General features: G+C 42.5%; 1 protein-coding gene across 1 annotated transcript in view; it reads right to left on the bottom strand.

Moving 5' to 3' along the window:
• Positions 1 to 3808: 3808 nt before the first annotated feature.
• npas1 (neuronal PAS domain protein 1) overlaps positions 3809 to 16040 on the bottom strand; it is a 42771-nt gene continuing 30539 nt past the window's right edge. Inside the window, exons 6-12 of the mRNA XM_072392432.1 lie at positions 10033 to 10207; positions 9818 to 9933; positions 9182 to 9378; positions 8899 to 9005; positions 8501 to 8648; positions 7213 to 7325; positions 3809 to 7104 (exon numbers count right to left, since the gene is read on the bottom strand). Of these exons, the coding sequence (XP_072248533.1) occupies positions 6005 to 7104; positions 7213 to 7325; positions 8501 to 8648; positions 8899 to 9005; positions 9182 to 9378; positions 9818 to 9933; positions 10033 to 10207 (1956 nt within the window). The 3' untranslated portion in view covers positions 3809 to 6004. The remainder of the gene's footprint in view (positions 7105 to 7212; positions 7326 to 8500; positions 8649 to 8898; positions 9006 to 9181; positions 9379 to 9817; positions 9934 to 10032; positions 10208 to 16040) is intronic.

The raw sequence follows: 16040 nt of genomic DNA, 5'->3' as shown, positions 1-16040 counted from the left end.
CAGCAGTCATTGAAGGAATGCATGCGTAATTCTATTGGCTGCGCTGAGTTTAGTAAACGTCTGCTCTTATGTACAGACAGCATCTGTGGGCGTAGGTAAGAGTTTAACCAACTCTGATACACTTCGGCCAGTGGCTGAACTTCTGGCTGTTTGTGGCGACTGGAAAACTAACTTTACTCAAGCTACCAAACACATATTAACCCATTATCACAGGAAAACAAGCCCTGTGATCTCAAGATAACGTAGATTGAAACTACAACTACAACTGCCTTGTGAGAGGCTTCTTCAGCCCCACTGCAACAGAGATTGGAGGTCATTCTTGCCGACAGCAACGACTATACACGATGATTTTTTTTAAACGACGAACAACTAATATCTATTATTGATCTTTATGCTGCAAAGATAATTTCCCTCTTTGAGATTAATAAAGTAAGATTCAATTCAATTCAATTGTTATCTCCAGATAATGTCATAATTAACCCATTATCCCTAGCTTTGCTATCGTGAGATAATGAGATAATTAACTCACGGTCTGGAAATATGATCTAATTAAAAAAGAGAATTAATAAAATAAGCGTGGCCTCTCATGGCTTCCATATTTCAGAGAACAATATTGTAAGTGACTTCTTTTAAGTAAATTCATTGTAAAACGTTTGAAACATTTTGCTTTGTCTTAGATTTAACAGCATTTAGATGTAGGACTGAAACACCTTTCTGAGAACTATTTTTGAAAATAGTGCCAACATTTCTCCTTTCCAACCTTTTTTTTTTTTCCTGAAGTGTTCTGTGGACAAAGCAACCATTACAATCATCCTACTTTGAGCTTTGGGAAAGCCTCAATAATTTTCACAAACTAAGCAAGCAATTAACTGAGAAAATGATCAGCATATTTATCAGGAATGTATTAATTGAATGCAGACTGATGCGTCAAATGTGAGCCTGAAAATAAAACCTACTGCTTAATTCATCCACCGTCCCACTAACAGATCCATCCAAGCCTCTGCTGAGAGTTTTTTAGCAGTCAGAGATTTCATCTTGTGTTTATTCAGGTAACGGCTTTCCTTTATCTTAAGAAATATGCATTTCCCAAGGTATCAAGGCTGTTTCGAATCCTCACTCCTCCTTCGAAGTCTCACAGCCAGCCGTAAATTGGAGTTAAAGAAAACTCCTCTTTTCCTCTTTTCTTTTTACTTTGTTGTGCTTTCCTTTAGGATGTTTGTGGTCTAAAGTGGGTTTAAAACCAGTGCCATTATTCTCAATAACACCCATCAAATGTACATATAACATTAGGGCATGTTCCCCAATTTTGATGAAAGAAATAGCTACTTAAGATGTGACTTAAGCGTCTCCACCTTATGGTGGAGACGTAATGGGAGTTTGAAATGCTCACAAAGAACAGAAAAACACCAACATAAATACCTACAAATACTCTAATGGAAAATGCAGACAAAATGTGCAGCTGTCTTCTAAATAACAAGAAACAGACTACCTTAATCATTGCCCCTAAAAAGGTAGTCACATTTCTCAAGATTATGCAAACATTCCAATTATAATGTGTTAGTGCTGTCAGAGTCTGTAGTTAGTCTTCCACCAGAGAGAGTCAAAAGATGTACAAACTGCGCTTGCTGTACATGCATAATTTTTATAATGAGCTGCTCATGAGCATGCATGTATATGAGCTGAATGTAGCAGCGTGTGGTTGTTGTGTGTGTGGGAATGTTGTGATGGCAAGGCTTTGTCTGTGATAACTATCTTTGACTAGGATGGGGCGAAGGTCTGTGATATCTCCCAGCCATCGACACATAGTGTTGCTGTCGAGACTCACCTCGGAGTCACCCTCTCTTCCTCTCCTCCCCTCTCCTTTGCCTCCTCACGCCTTTCCTTCACTGATTCCCAAGGCGTTTCAGTGCAGTTGTGTTTCACATGCAGGGTGCGACTGGATGGCTGCTGCAGTGTGACCATCACCCCACCTCCTCCCCCTTGAGCTCCTCTCGGCTCTCTCCCTCAGATCCTCCTCTACCCTTTCACCCTGGAGTCTTCTCTTTCTGGACTCCACCTCACGTTCGCCTGTCCTCCCCTCCCTCCTCTCCACCCCTCTCCTCCGTGGCTGCATCTCACTGCACAGGTCTGTTTGGCATGCAGGAGGCTCCTGAGGCCTGGCGCGTCTAAAGGGCAGGGTGCCCAGAGGCAGGAGACGCGCCCTCACTGACAAACACCATCTATCCCAGACCCTGAGCAGCTATAGAAACCACAACACAGCCGACCCAAGTCTAGCCTCATGCATCTCCAAACCTCAATTTCACATCTTCACTCTCAGCCCTGAAAGTTGGAGTCGTAACCTCCTGCTTATTTTGAGAGCAGGGTGCTCATCTGCTCTCAGGTGTTAAATGCCATATGTACGGATCAAAGGATCTGCCTTGAGAATGGCATTAAGTATGGATTGGCCTTCTCCTGGCTGAGAGAAGAAAGAGAAGAGTGCGGAGAAACAATAACACAGATTAAAACAGTAAAAGTAGAAGAGGAAGAATAACGAGAGGAATAGTCACCAAGGTGAGGTGCAAAAAGTCTGTATGTCTCCCTCCATCCCTTTACTCTATCAATTCTTCTCTTATTTTGTAGCCTTTCAAATCCATTTACATGTGCTGAGGTATTTCCCCTGGGAGCACGACTCTAATTCAGGGGGTAAGATAAGCCATCAAAGTTAGTGACAGAGAGGGCGTATGGGTGACTCAATGACAGGCTGAGTAGAAGACAGTCAGGGAGGCTGTCATGACTTATGCTCATGCACAGACGTACACATAAAAAGTGCACAATGATTTCAATTGCTCAAGCCACACCTTTACTTCACTATACAAAGACATTATGAGATAAAGAGGAGAGGTTGTTTTGCAGCCTTGCTCCCAGCTCATCAGCAAACACTCTCACACACACACACGCACGCACACACACTCACACACACGCCCTCCTATACAGTGCATACGGTTTTGCACGTACAATGGCATTTTCTCCCCAACAACTGCTCTTGTTTAGTATGCACTTCCTTTGGTCTTGAGGAGGAATGATCCTCACTCTAATGAACTAGGGCCTGCCACTTGAATGTAAAACAGGATTTAACCCGTCTTCAATGTCAGAGCCCCTCCCTGGGGCTGCTTCAGACAACACACACAAATTCACAGAAATGCACGCACATGCATACACACGCACACACGCATTCGCAGACACACAGCCAAAAAAAACACCGATCGACACACACATATGATGTGACGCGCACCCGCATATATAGTCTCTGATAAGTGAGACGCACTCTCTGTTCTTTTGTGTTCATTTTAGATCAATTTATGTCTAAGTCATTTCTCAATCCATAACACTCAACTGTGTCCTGCCAGGAACGCTCTCACCTGCTCCACATGCTGATTTTTATTAAGGATTAATATTGTTTTTGTCCACCTCAGGAACATGCAAGATTGTCCACTTGCTCTGTTGATAATATGGTATCAAAACGGAGAGCTATTTTCAGTAGAAGAGACATTTTTGTATTCATCGTGCTTATGATTTGTCTAATTTGTTGCGGTTTTCCGTGGGTTATTCGAATGTATGTTATTCAAAGGCATGCATTAAAACCCTGCACCTAAATGCCTGCGAAATGCTCCAATAAAATGCATGCTGTGACGAATATCAAGAGCAACAAATAATCTGCAAATGTGAGGAACAGACCTGTTTCTCCTCCAAAAGTGCAAATGAAATCTCACGTGAACGGAATTTACATCCGTGAACAAGAAACGAGTCGACAAAAGCTTGAGTTGTGCTCCTCTACTGGAATATTTTTTATTATCATCATCTGTATCACAGTTTTTATTTTTACATTTGTTCATTTCATTTGATGGTTGGGTGAAGTATTCACAAACATGGAGGGGATAATGTTAGATTCACAGTGATGGGCAAGGGGTTAGCTGTATTATTTAACGACAACAACAACAGAAAAAACAGAAACAAAAGACAACCACAAACAAGTAAACGCACACTCGCCCATTCATACACACATTTTATACCAGTAAACACCCGAAAACACGTTTGTGCGCATACGCCCACAGCGTCTGTATGTGACAGCTACAGTACGGGTTTGTTGCACACACCAGATCTAAACAATTTTTTCCCCGTTAGACATAGGAAGATGAACAGTTTTCCACATAAAGTGAACCATCAGGTCAGACTATCGACAATAATCTCAATTTAGAGGCAAAGAAGAAAAAAGAAGAAGAAGAAGAAAAAAAAAGTGCCATCGACTTCAACAGACAACATAAACGTCCATGTATTTCATAGATTGGTTTAAAATACTTTATTCCAAAGTGCTAGAAAATTTTTTTTATATAATCTTTTCATCATTGTTAAACTTTACTAAGTTCTTAATAGTACGTCTGACTGCAGTCATGCCAGCGTTTTATTAAAAAGGGTCACTTTTTCAAGTTCTAATCACTACGTTTTTGGGATGAAAATTCTCCGTTGTTTGAGGATCTCATTTAATACCTGTTCTAATTTAAAACTAGACAATTTTTTTCTCAGTCTGAGAAGAATCGTAATGGATCGGTATGATGCAGAGATTTAAAGTGTTTCATATTTCCACTTTTCAAAACTTAATTTCCAATTGAAATCATTGAATTGAATTAAGTCTGTGAATAATTCGGTTGTTTTATTGACCTCTAATGGTCATATTTTATTGACAACATGTCGTTTGTTTAATGATCTTCCTTTTTATATGAGCACTTTTCCCCTCCGCTGTAGTTAGGCTATGATATTAGTGACCACTTCTGCTTTTTTTCTGTTTTAACAGGATCACACGTCTGAGTCATGAAGTGCTTCAAGTTCACAGCAGGACAGATTTCACTAAGTGCTCAGAAAAACACAGAGGTCCAGGTGACAAAAACACTTCTGTCCAGCACCATTTCCTCTCCTAAAACATTCTCAGTTTCAGAGTTGAAAAAACAAACAGAAAAAAAAAGGATTCGGATGATAGTGGACATCCAATAAAAGTATGCTATTTTCGTCTGTTACGACATATTTAAGACCCTTCGTCCATGTGTTTGAGCTTATAAAAACAAAAAAAATAATCAAAAACCATAAAAAACAATTATATGGCTTGCATACACAAACACAACTGCAGCATCGTAAAGAATATACTGTAATTAACACTTATTTCAACAAACTACCATCTTATGATCAAACAAGAGAAGTCACATCCTGCCTGCATTGCATTTTGTTCCCTTATATATACTGGAATGTCTGGGACTACATTTCTCATACTCTTGTCCCAACAGTGTGCTTTAAGTATGGCTGACAGATGAATGCTTTTTTTAAAATTCTCTGTTATTATTTTGAGTCTTAATACAAAACAACAAAAGGCTATCTCCATCTATTTTAAAGGAAAGCCTAAAATCAAATTATCATCTGGAGCACAGTGTAAGAGATGTTCTGTATAATACTGCAATGATAAAAAAAAAAAAATCTTTTTATCCCAAAGTCACTTTCATCTCCACAGACAAGTGTCCATCTCTTTCTTCTGGTTTTTAGGGTTAATTGGGTTAATTGGAGTGAAGGTAACGAGGATGTGAGCTGAGGGGTTTCATGGTTTTGTCTTTATATACAATATGGCTTCTCTGAGTGGAAGAGACACATAAATCAACACAGTCATCTAGAGAAAGACACAGAGCAGAGTTCATTATTGTTGTGGAGACGAAAAGTCTTGAGGGACAGCCAGTCAAAGTTTCCATGTCCTGTTTTCTCTGAGAGTTGCTGTCACTTGTCCACAGGAAATTCCTATGGCAGCAGCTTGTCACATGCTTTACATCGTAGTTATTCAACTCATTGTCCAATTAGTATTGTCCTTAGAGGCTTAATGTCCTACCATTTTCTGTCTCTCTTGCCCTTTTCAACGTCTCTCTGTCTGTCCTGTCACGTCACATAGTCCTTCATTTTTATTTTTACCTCTCACCTCCTCCCCCTGCAAGACTCAGTCCTCCTCCGTCCCTGCAGCCCCCCTCAGTCCATTCATACAGAAAGGCAGGCCAGAGGAGAAAGGGCTGTCAGATGGGGAGAAACCACTGAAGGGTGGCAGGCCGGCCAGCCGCTGTAGGTGAGGGAAGAAGGCCGGTGGGGGTCCCTTGTGGTGGTCTGAGCGTAGCTGCAGGCCATCACTGTGTCCCGCACTGTGGTGGTGAGAGGGGGGTAGCTCAGGTGGAGCGTAGCGGATAGTGCTCGGGGCATACAGGCTCTGAGGGCCCTGCGGGCCGAGAGCAAGGGGGTGGAAGAGGACCCGCCCTGCTGCACCGCCTGCAGCCAGTCTCTGGAGCAGCTCAAAGTCGGGGCTGTTACCTGAACCGGTGCTACCACCACTGCTGCGACTGACCACCCCTGACACAGGCCTGTCCTCACGGGGCAGCGGGGAGGACACAGACATGGCAGGGGACATAGCAGGGGAGGGAGGGGTAAACAAGCCTTTCGGCGGGGCTTCGCTGCTGGATGAAGAGTCGGGGATCGGGGTGGTGGGGCTGTCGCCGTTCAGACTGCTGGCAGGTGTGTGGGGGTGTGACGGCTGAGGCTGGGAGGTGTGTGTATGAGTGGAGGAGGCTTGTGTGTGTGATCCCCAGCGCCCTCCAGTGGTCAGGGCTTCATGTTCAGTCTTGATGCTGGGGCTGCCGGGCAAGGGAGACGGGGTCACTACACTCTTCAGCTGTTGGATCACTGCCCGGCCGTTGTGCATCCTCCCTGCCCTCTCCCCTCTAGTCGGGGTGTCTCCTCCTCTGCTCTGTTTACCTCCTCCCCCACTGTCTTCCTGTTTCAATCTGTCGCTGTCTCCCCCCTGGTCCCACTCCCCCTCTTCATCGTCCTCACCCTCGCTTTCGCTTGCCAGGTCAGAGGAGGCCGATACCGCCTCCTCTGTTTGTCGGAGCTCCTCCAGTCTGCGACGGCTTTCGGGAGGTGCACCCTCAGGATCGGACCTCAGAGGACGCTTCCTCTTGTCTTCTGACGGGATGGCAGTGGTGGGGAATTTCTCTCTGCCTTTAGTGTCAGGGTCATTCTTTCCCACTGAGCCCTTCACTGGCTGTGGGCCTGAAGAGGAAGGGAGATTTTAATGAGAGGAGAAGGTGTTCACACGCATAGGTGTTCGCATTTGTCAGGAGATATCATGGGAAGATAGTAATGTGTAAGGTTCAGTACCTCGAGTCTGTGGGGAGCTGTCAGTGGGAGACGAACTAACTCGAAGTCGCTCCGCTCTTATGCTTTCTGGTAGCTGGAGCAGATCCAGGGGAGTGTCGGGCAACTCCGTTCGACTGGATGGAAAGATTTGAAAATGGAAAAGGGAGGAAGAAAAAATAAATGTATACACAAATAATCATCAACCACTTAAAGCCACTTACATTAAAAATAAAAAATAAATAAAAAACTACTAGTGCTGTCCTGGCTTGAGTGAATATTTAGAGATGGAAACAACATATAATCAGCCTAATAACAGCCTCCAATAGCCAAACTGCCTCACACCCTATAACCTTCAGCTAACACGCATAAACCCCTCAAACAGCCCTTAACACAAAAACGCAAGCATTAGCACATGCAAATAAACGCATTGAGTAGACTCCACCCTTCAAGACAAACAAACACACATAAAAAACACACGTACACACACTATGCCCCACTTAACAGCCCACCTATACATAGTTAAGCTCAGACAAGGAGGAGGCTGTTGGAGAAGTTAATGAGCACTTGTAATTACAGCACTAATTAACTAAAACACCATTCAGACCTAAAATTCTGACATCCATTTGTACTAATTATATAGCTTCAGTCTAATTAGCACTGAAATTCAGCCTACTCCTCTTGTTTTTGTCTGATTGCTCTGTTGTTGAGTGAGCATTTTGCTGTATTCTGTGTGCAGTGTGTGCATATATAAGCCAGCTTTGTAAAGGTCTGTGCAGTAAATAGATAAATACTGATCCAAGAATAAAGCAACATTTAAAGTGTAATGTATGTATAAAGCCACAGTGAAGGGATTTTAAACGTCTTATGCCAGTTTCAAAGCCTTTTTTTGGAGAATCAAATCAGCATTTTAAAGATGTACAGTGGAAAAGATTACAGTTTCTTACTGTAAAACTTTGACTTCATCAAAGACTGGACATACAAATAACTAATTCATATTACTAGATTTTTTTTTAGAAAACATACATTTAAACAAGTTAGCAAACATATATACATATATACAGTATATATGTGTATTTAATTTCTTAATTCAACCAATTCTTTTGGCTTTAGCAGACAAAGGGGATGTCCTTTGCTGTGATGTCAGTTATTCTTACTAGTTTTCTCACGTTCAAAGCAGAAAAACTCTCCTCCAATGATCCCATCACATTTCATCATCTATCCCTTTATGGCTCTTTTGTACACAGACAGTGTGGTGTCTGCATATCTAAACTGGGCTCATAATCAGACAACAGACTGTGTCTACACTGACCTCAGGACACAGTTAACCCAGATGACGTTGCGTTCATGGGGGGCTTTATGGTTGATGGAGACAGTGGCGGTGGACTGAATCCACAGGTAGCCTCCTCTCCTCTGCAGCCACCGGTAGTAACCCGTCACAACCTGGCCTTTCCTTAGCACTAATGGGGAGACCGGTGGAAGGTGGGAAAAGAGGGTGTACAACAGGAGAAGAGGGACAGAATAAAAACAGCCTGTTATTGGTTTGGCAGTTCAGGATGATGGCAGCAGAGGGCGCCTACAACAACAGAACAGTTAGACTCTTCAACAGGCTTTCCAAGCCCTCCATCCCCCTCAAGTTCACATACTGTGAGGAATAAGGGGGATATGAATGAATAACATTCACTATATGTGCATATGGATCTGACTCACAGTCCTCATGACTCTGCCGGAGATTTTCCAGGTCTTCTACATGGATGAAATGATAACAGGTATGTCCCACCACCTCTGCTGGGGTCAGATCCATATACTCTGAGATCCTGTGAAGCAATGCAGAATGAAAAAAAAAAAACGATGTGTCTTCTAAACTCATCAAGTGGCTGGGTACTCTGCCAGCTCAAGAAAACATTTGAATGTGGGAGCACTCCAGAAAACTTCGCACATTTTAAAATTGTGCCGTGACACTTGTTATTCGTACAAAAAGACAACCCCTTACCTGTTCTCACAATATGTGATCTGCAGATCCATGTTCACTCGGAAGACAAACATGTGGCTCTCCATGCGGACTTCATTAAGTGTGGAGGGCGGAAGCGTGTGCGCCAGAGCGACCAGGCCCATTGGACGACGGACTGAGCGCGTGGCGCCTGGAACAAGTGCAGGGCGGCAGCGGATTCGTCCTGTCACGTGGATTACCTGACAAGCAGAGTAGATTAATTCACGCACAAACCCGATTTGCAGGAAGATAACTAATTACTACATCCATTTAGAATTTCAATTGATTAATGAACTGAGAGACAATAAAGAACTAAAGGGAGAAAAGGAAAAAGGAGCTCAGAAATCTAACATTCAACAATAAACATTGAACATAATAATGAATGCAAAAAAAGGAAAAGTAGCAGCTCTGGTATTACAACAGAGAGTGCAGTAAAATGTGTTATGTGAGGTGGTTCGGTATAAAATAAGGTCACAACCATAAAATGTGACGGTGCTATGAAACACTGGCAGCACAAAACAAAATAACAAGGTTCTACTTGTTATTTGATCGTCAAAAGAACAAGCTGGTAAATTAAAGTATGCATGACTCCGGACGCCATGTTTTTAACTACAAATGGTACATCATTCCCTCAGATACCTTGTATCCAGAAGACTTGACATGCAGGCCTCTCTTGGTTAGTGTGGACTTCATGCGGATGAAGAAGCCACGGTCTGGAGACTCATCAGCAGGAGAATGAGGACTAGATGGAGCCGCTGTGGAAGACAAAAATATCCCTTCTATTTCATTCGTCTTAAATTACATTAATTGAATTAATGAAAAAACTAACTGCTTATATTACAAGACAAAAGTACCAGGTTCAGGGGTACCAGCATGGGACGAGGCAGATGCAGAGCTGGAAGCGCTCTCGGGGGCTGTGTGGCAGCCAGCCTCAGCCCGCAGGTGCGGCCTGATTCCCAGCCGCTCAGCCATCTCAACGTGGTCCGCTGGGTGAATGTAGTCAAACACGCTGCTGCCAGTCAGCTCCACCTGAAGAGCAGCATATACACCAATCAAAACCAGACCCTTAGAGCAGAGATAACTGCATGTGAGCGAGTACAGTACACACAGGAAAAATCAATATACGTTATGACAGGAAAATGAAAGCACCGCTCTGGGTTACAACTCAACAAGGAATGTGGAGGTTGTAAGACATCCCCCTCTCCAACACACACACATTTCATTCTCAGAGGACCATGTCACTACAGTAGTACACAAATAAAACCAGGGGAGATAAAAATCAATTGTATCTGCTGATTAAAAACAGGTGAACTCCAACAATCTCCAAAGGTCACATTACTATTCCTCTTATTCTGTGTCCCTTCCTGCTCATTCATTCAGTTAAAGTCTTTCTCAACAGACATGAAGAGCAGTGAAACAACTGTCTATGATTCTATCATCATAATGCATCATAGTCGCATCTCTAATCATTTAAAGGTAATAATGGGGCTGTTCTTGCATGCCATCCATAAAAGCAGCACAAGCTGAGGAGGTGTTTCCATGTGAAGCCGTATAAATGAGTGTGTGTGTGTGTGTGTGCACATATGCGTCAGGGAAAGAAACAGAGAGGGGGGAGCATGCATGCTTACACACACCTATGCAGCTTCTATTACATCTGTGAATGTTTTCCTGTGTGTGTGTATGTGCAGCAATACCATTCCATCAGATAAAACCATAGCTGCAGCAGCCTCACACCCTTGTCTGTAGGACACAGCCATTTATTACCGGATTAGAGCCATTTACTGCAGGCTTTATGGGAGCTTCAGCAGGCTCTCAAGGACATCACAGCCGGGGAGAGGAAGAAAAGGAACAGGGAAAGTGGGAGCAAGGCAATGAGAGTGACCAGTGGTGGGCAGGAAAGATGAAGGAAACTCCTCAGAGTGAGGGAGGAGGATAAAAGGGTGGAGTTTTTGAAGTCCAAGAAATCTTGGTCTCAGTTTTTTTTTTTGCTCTGCGTTTAGGAATTGGGCCACCTGTAAGATACTGAACCATTCTAAGGGAAGTTTGTGAGACTGACACAAAGCAGATTTTATGGATTTGTCACTTATAAGTGTCAGCTGCACCTGAGCCAGGAAAACTAGGCGTTGCAACTGGGTGTCAACTGGGTGTCACTCTAGTTTTATGAGAAGGACCAGGACCTGTTTTTGAGAAGAGAATGTGGAAGGACGTTTGGTGTAACCCACATATTTATCTTTCATTATTAAGAATAAGTCAGCAAGGACACACGGATTCCTTTTTCTGACCCTTTTCTTTATCTTTCTCAAATTTTTTAGTCAGTACAGGAACTCTTGTGAAGCATATATATACAGACTGATAGCAACTGCAGCAAGAGTGAAGCTACATGTGCTCCCTTAAAGTGTTATTCAGTTTTCTCATGCTAACTTGAAAGCCTTGAATTAGCCTTCAAGACATTTTCACACATACACTGCAGCCTTGACGTTTTACAGACATTTTCAGGATGGGCTTCATCCACAGTACTGATGAAAAATGCTGGCTTCAGAGGCACCAGACTTTTCACAGTAAGAATTCCAAGGAAGCAAAAGAGGACAACATTTCCCTTTTGTACGTACGTCGTTTGCTTCTGTTGTCAATATATACATGCAGTCTAAATATCAAAGCAAATCAAATAAGGACCCTAATCCACCATCCTCAATGTGCTTTAATGAAAATCTAATATCATTTTTTGCATCATGTCCTGCCGTCTGCACACTCTACCCAGCTCATTTCTCAAGACCAGTTAAACAGACAGTTAAAGACATGTGACTGTCATCCTATCATCCCGAGCTCATCTCCCATACAGATGAGTATATTTTACGGTTCAAGTAACATATGTATGACTAAACTACTATACATAATGAATTAAGTGAGATAGTGTGGTCAATGCAGGCGTGACTGGTGCTGTGGATGGTTGCGGTTTAGCCCCGCTGAGTCAGTGAGCCCTAAACACTGGAATTGAAAATTACAATAATGAGCAATATTCTTATTTTTCTAAAGAAAAACAGTCATCAGGAAAAGGAAAACTGAATTTTCAAGCCTGCTTTTCATTTTTACCACAAGGAGAATGCAAGTAACAAAGGACTGCAAAGCATTACACAGTTTTCATTTATATTTTGTTTATGACTTTTCACTTACTGCTTGCTTCTACTTTTATGCAGCATTTGTTAAGGCATGGGTAAACCCATTCGTTAGGCTGTCCTGTAGGCTATAAAAGCAGTGTCAAACATCGTTTGGTAGTACAAAAGATAGCAACTATCTATCTAACTGTGGTATATTAGTTTAAAAGTCATGCTAGGTATCACAAAAATGCAAAATTCATGCCCATACCCCTCCCATAGGGAAAGTATAGATAGATAGATATGCTAATACTAATCCCACTACACGTGATGGCCACCATAAGAAATAATAACTTGGCATACATTCAGCAGACTTTAAAAACATGAAAATGGTTGCCTGTACTAATGAATGTAGACCACCTGTAACAGCTCTCTCATTTTATATGTTTAAAAAATGTTTTGCATTTGCGAGGTGGAGGCAAAAATACAAGCATAGAGATGGTATAATGGGAAAAAATTGGAAAAATAAATGCAAAATAAAGGAAAGGAAGCTTTTTAATTCTCTATCAAAATCAATTTTTTTGTCGCACGTCGGTGTGTTTAGATGCCGTATTGTATTTAGCGAGTTCTGAGGCTGTTTTTTGCAAAGTCAAACGTATCTCAGACCGTTTCTATTCCTAATAAAATGTGTTAAAAATGTCTGTCCACTGCAGGAAATAACAAAAGACATTTCTATTGAGTTTTAAGTTCATCATTATTATTGTGACTTGTCAAACTGCATATGACAATACAAAACACACAGCTGGATGCATATGGAAGCCTTACAGCAAAATTGAGAGTTGAATTTTTTAGTGGGATCAGATTTTCGGCACGATACCGACTTATCAATAAGCAGTTCTTACATTCAGAGGCATGTGTCAAATATTTCGGCTAGGGCCACCCTCTCTTTCCTTTTCTTGTCTCCATCTCTTCCACCAGATTTGAAAGTAATTAGTCAAACACAACAAAAACTAAACAGACAACAATATTGGCAGTCGGCATAGGTAACGGGAGAGCTATTGTGACATATCCTCAAAATGTTTATTGAAAATTTAAAGGATTATATTTTCTTATAACCTATTTTCATTATTAGGTGTCAAAGCATCAAGCTGGGAGATATCCGGAAGGACTTTAGCTCATCCTTCCCTTAACAAAGGAGCATTTCTGATCGTAGGAGCTGCTTTGCTAAAGTAAGTCTTAGAGAGCACATAGGTGTGTGTTTGGAACTCAACTGCAAAAACTTTGCACGTTTCACCGTTGAGGCCTAATTTATTTATTTCTCCCTGATGTCTTCTCGATGTTGTGGAAACCTCTTACTTGTTCTAGCAGTAACAAAGTGTGGTAAATGTGGAGACTGACTATCAGCTACCCTTCAAGATCATTAACAAATTCTTTCTAATTTCATAGAACATAATTTCAGTGTAATAAGACCCTAAAAATAATGACCCAGAGAAGCTTCACTACACGTTTAATCTACAAATGTGCTTTTTTTTTTCCTTCTGATCCTTCTTTGCCCCTCCATGCAGATGCAACATGAACTGTGTAATTACTGAGCTCCATCAAAATGGATTCACTCATTAGTTTACTTTAAAATCAGCATTAAGAGACAATTAAAATTATGGTGTTTGGACCCCTAAACTTTGGCTGAATGAACCGTACTTCGAGTTTTTGAATTCTTTTTTTTGTTTCAAATCATAAAAGAATCACAAAAGATCCGTACATCTCTCCGTCTGTCGGCTAAAATGTATTTCATGAATAGCAAGCAAACTGTCATTTTCAAACAAGCTCTAAATTCACCTCTGCCCAGAACACTGGACCAGCCATTTGAAAGGGACACGGTCCCCATGGCCCCGTGCTACTGGAAAACAAGGTAGCGAGACAAATAGGTCCTTATGGGCTTTACAGGGCTTAAGACCTATCCGAATAATATCACTCCATCAGAGGCAGGGGGGAGGGATTGAAAATAGATCAGATTGAAATGAGAAGATGAGAAAAAGACGGAGCGATTGAGAGGATGAGTCAGGCTCAGACATAAAAACAGGTATAGAATGTGGCGCAAAGGGAGACGTGAGGAGAGACCGAGATCATTCAAATTTCTGTGTGTGAGTGTGTGTATGCAAGCACACGGCGCGCCTCTGTTTCTCTGTGTATGTGACTAGACTGTCTGTTTTTATGTCTCCCCGTGTCATTGTGTGTCATTGTTTGTGTGAGTAGTCGTCTGTTAGTGCCTGTGTGTGTGTGCGTGTGTGTGTGTGCAGAGATAAACGTGCATGTATGTATGGTTGTGTGGAGGGGATGAGGGGCAGCAAGCAGGGGAAGGAGAGACATGATATAAATAATAGCAGGGGGCTTTAATATGTATGAGGCATCCGGGCAGTGGTCCACAACATACTCTCAGCCCTCACTGACTGATGGGAGAGGAGAGAAGGAGGGAGGGAGAAGGAGGGATAGGAGGAAGGGGGAGCGGGGGCTGCATACTAACCATTCGCAGATCAATTCTCTCCTCCCTCAATCTCCCATCCTTCCTCCCTTCTCTTTTTCCTATTTATTCCTTTTTTACCCTCCTCCTGGCCACTACTTTTACTTCTTCATCCCTTTCATGTCTCCTCCCTCTGATTCCTCCCCATTCTTTGTCTCTCCATCCACTGCTTCCGAGCTCTCTGCCCATCCCACTATATGTCATTCCTGGTTTATTCCTGTGCTTCCAGTCTGTAGATCAAATGAGGGGAAAAAAATGATACCTGTAGGTGCCAGGGGAGTGGGCGGCGGGCTGTGCCCTTGGTCAAGGTGCCTGACCTGGGCTAAGCCAGCTAAGCAACCCCACTGTCAGGGGAGCCGCCCAGGGTGTAAGCCAGGGCAGAGGGGTCAGATGGAGGGAGACAGGAGATACAGGGCAGGGGCGGTCCACAGGGGCGACATGCCCTCCAAAACAAACCACCAGTTATACTTTTTCACTCAGAGCATCGTTTGTTTGTCTGTCCTTCTCCTCTCCCCTGTGACCGCTTCCACTAGCCAAACAAAGCACACCGAAGTGTTTTCCTTCTCGCCCTCTCACCTTTCCTTTCTCACTTTTTGTATGTTTTTCTTTCTCATCATTTGTGTCCATAAACACACTGTATACTCCGTCTCATATATTCACCAACTCATTCTCCCTATCCTTTCTGGCTGTCTCTTTCTGATCATAAACCTCCTCTGTAGCCGCCTGTTCCCATCTTTTCAGAAAGGTAAACGCAGAGTTGTGTGTTCAAGGTTTTGAATGTAATCTTCGATCATAAATAATTTCATTAGAATGCTGATGGCTTAGGCCCTGTTTGAGTAGATGTGATGGGTTAGGCCATCTGCTCAGCTGATAAGAACAGCTCTGTTTTATTAGCATCTCCACCAAAGCCTCGGCTGCCTTGTTTACCAAGGCAATCCCAAGGCGAATTTCATTCCTACAGCACATTTAAGCTCTATTTACACACTCACTGTCTCACACTGTCGCTCTTCCTCTCTTCTATCCCATTGCTTTTTTTCCTTTTTGTCTTTTAATTGTCTGTCTGGTTCTCTTTTTTACTCTCTTTATCTCCCTTTCGTGTTCTGTCTTCTCGTTGCTCTTTCTGTTGGCTCGTTAATGTTACGCCCTCACAAGTGAGTGTCAAAGTGTGGATTTTAATGTGTTTTTGCAGAGGAAAAACTCAAAGTTCAGCAGCAGGTCCAAACAACCCTACGTTTTATCTGATGTATTAACA

Source organism: Leuresthes tenuis, unplaced genomic scaffold, assembly GCF_036924035.1.
Source record: "Leuresthes tenuis unplaced genomic scaffold, fLeuTen1.0.hap1 SCAF_9, whole genome shotgun sequence".
Classification (NCBI taxonomy): Eukaryota; Metazoa; Chordata; class Actinopteri; order Atheriniformes; family Atherinopsidae; genus Leuresthes; species Leuresthes tenuis.
This window is presented reverse-complemented; position numbering and strand designations above follow the sequence as displayed.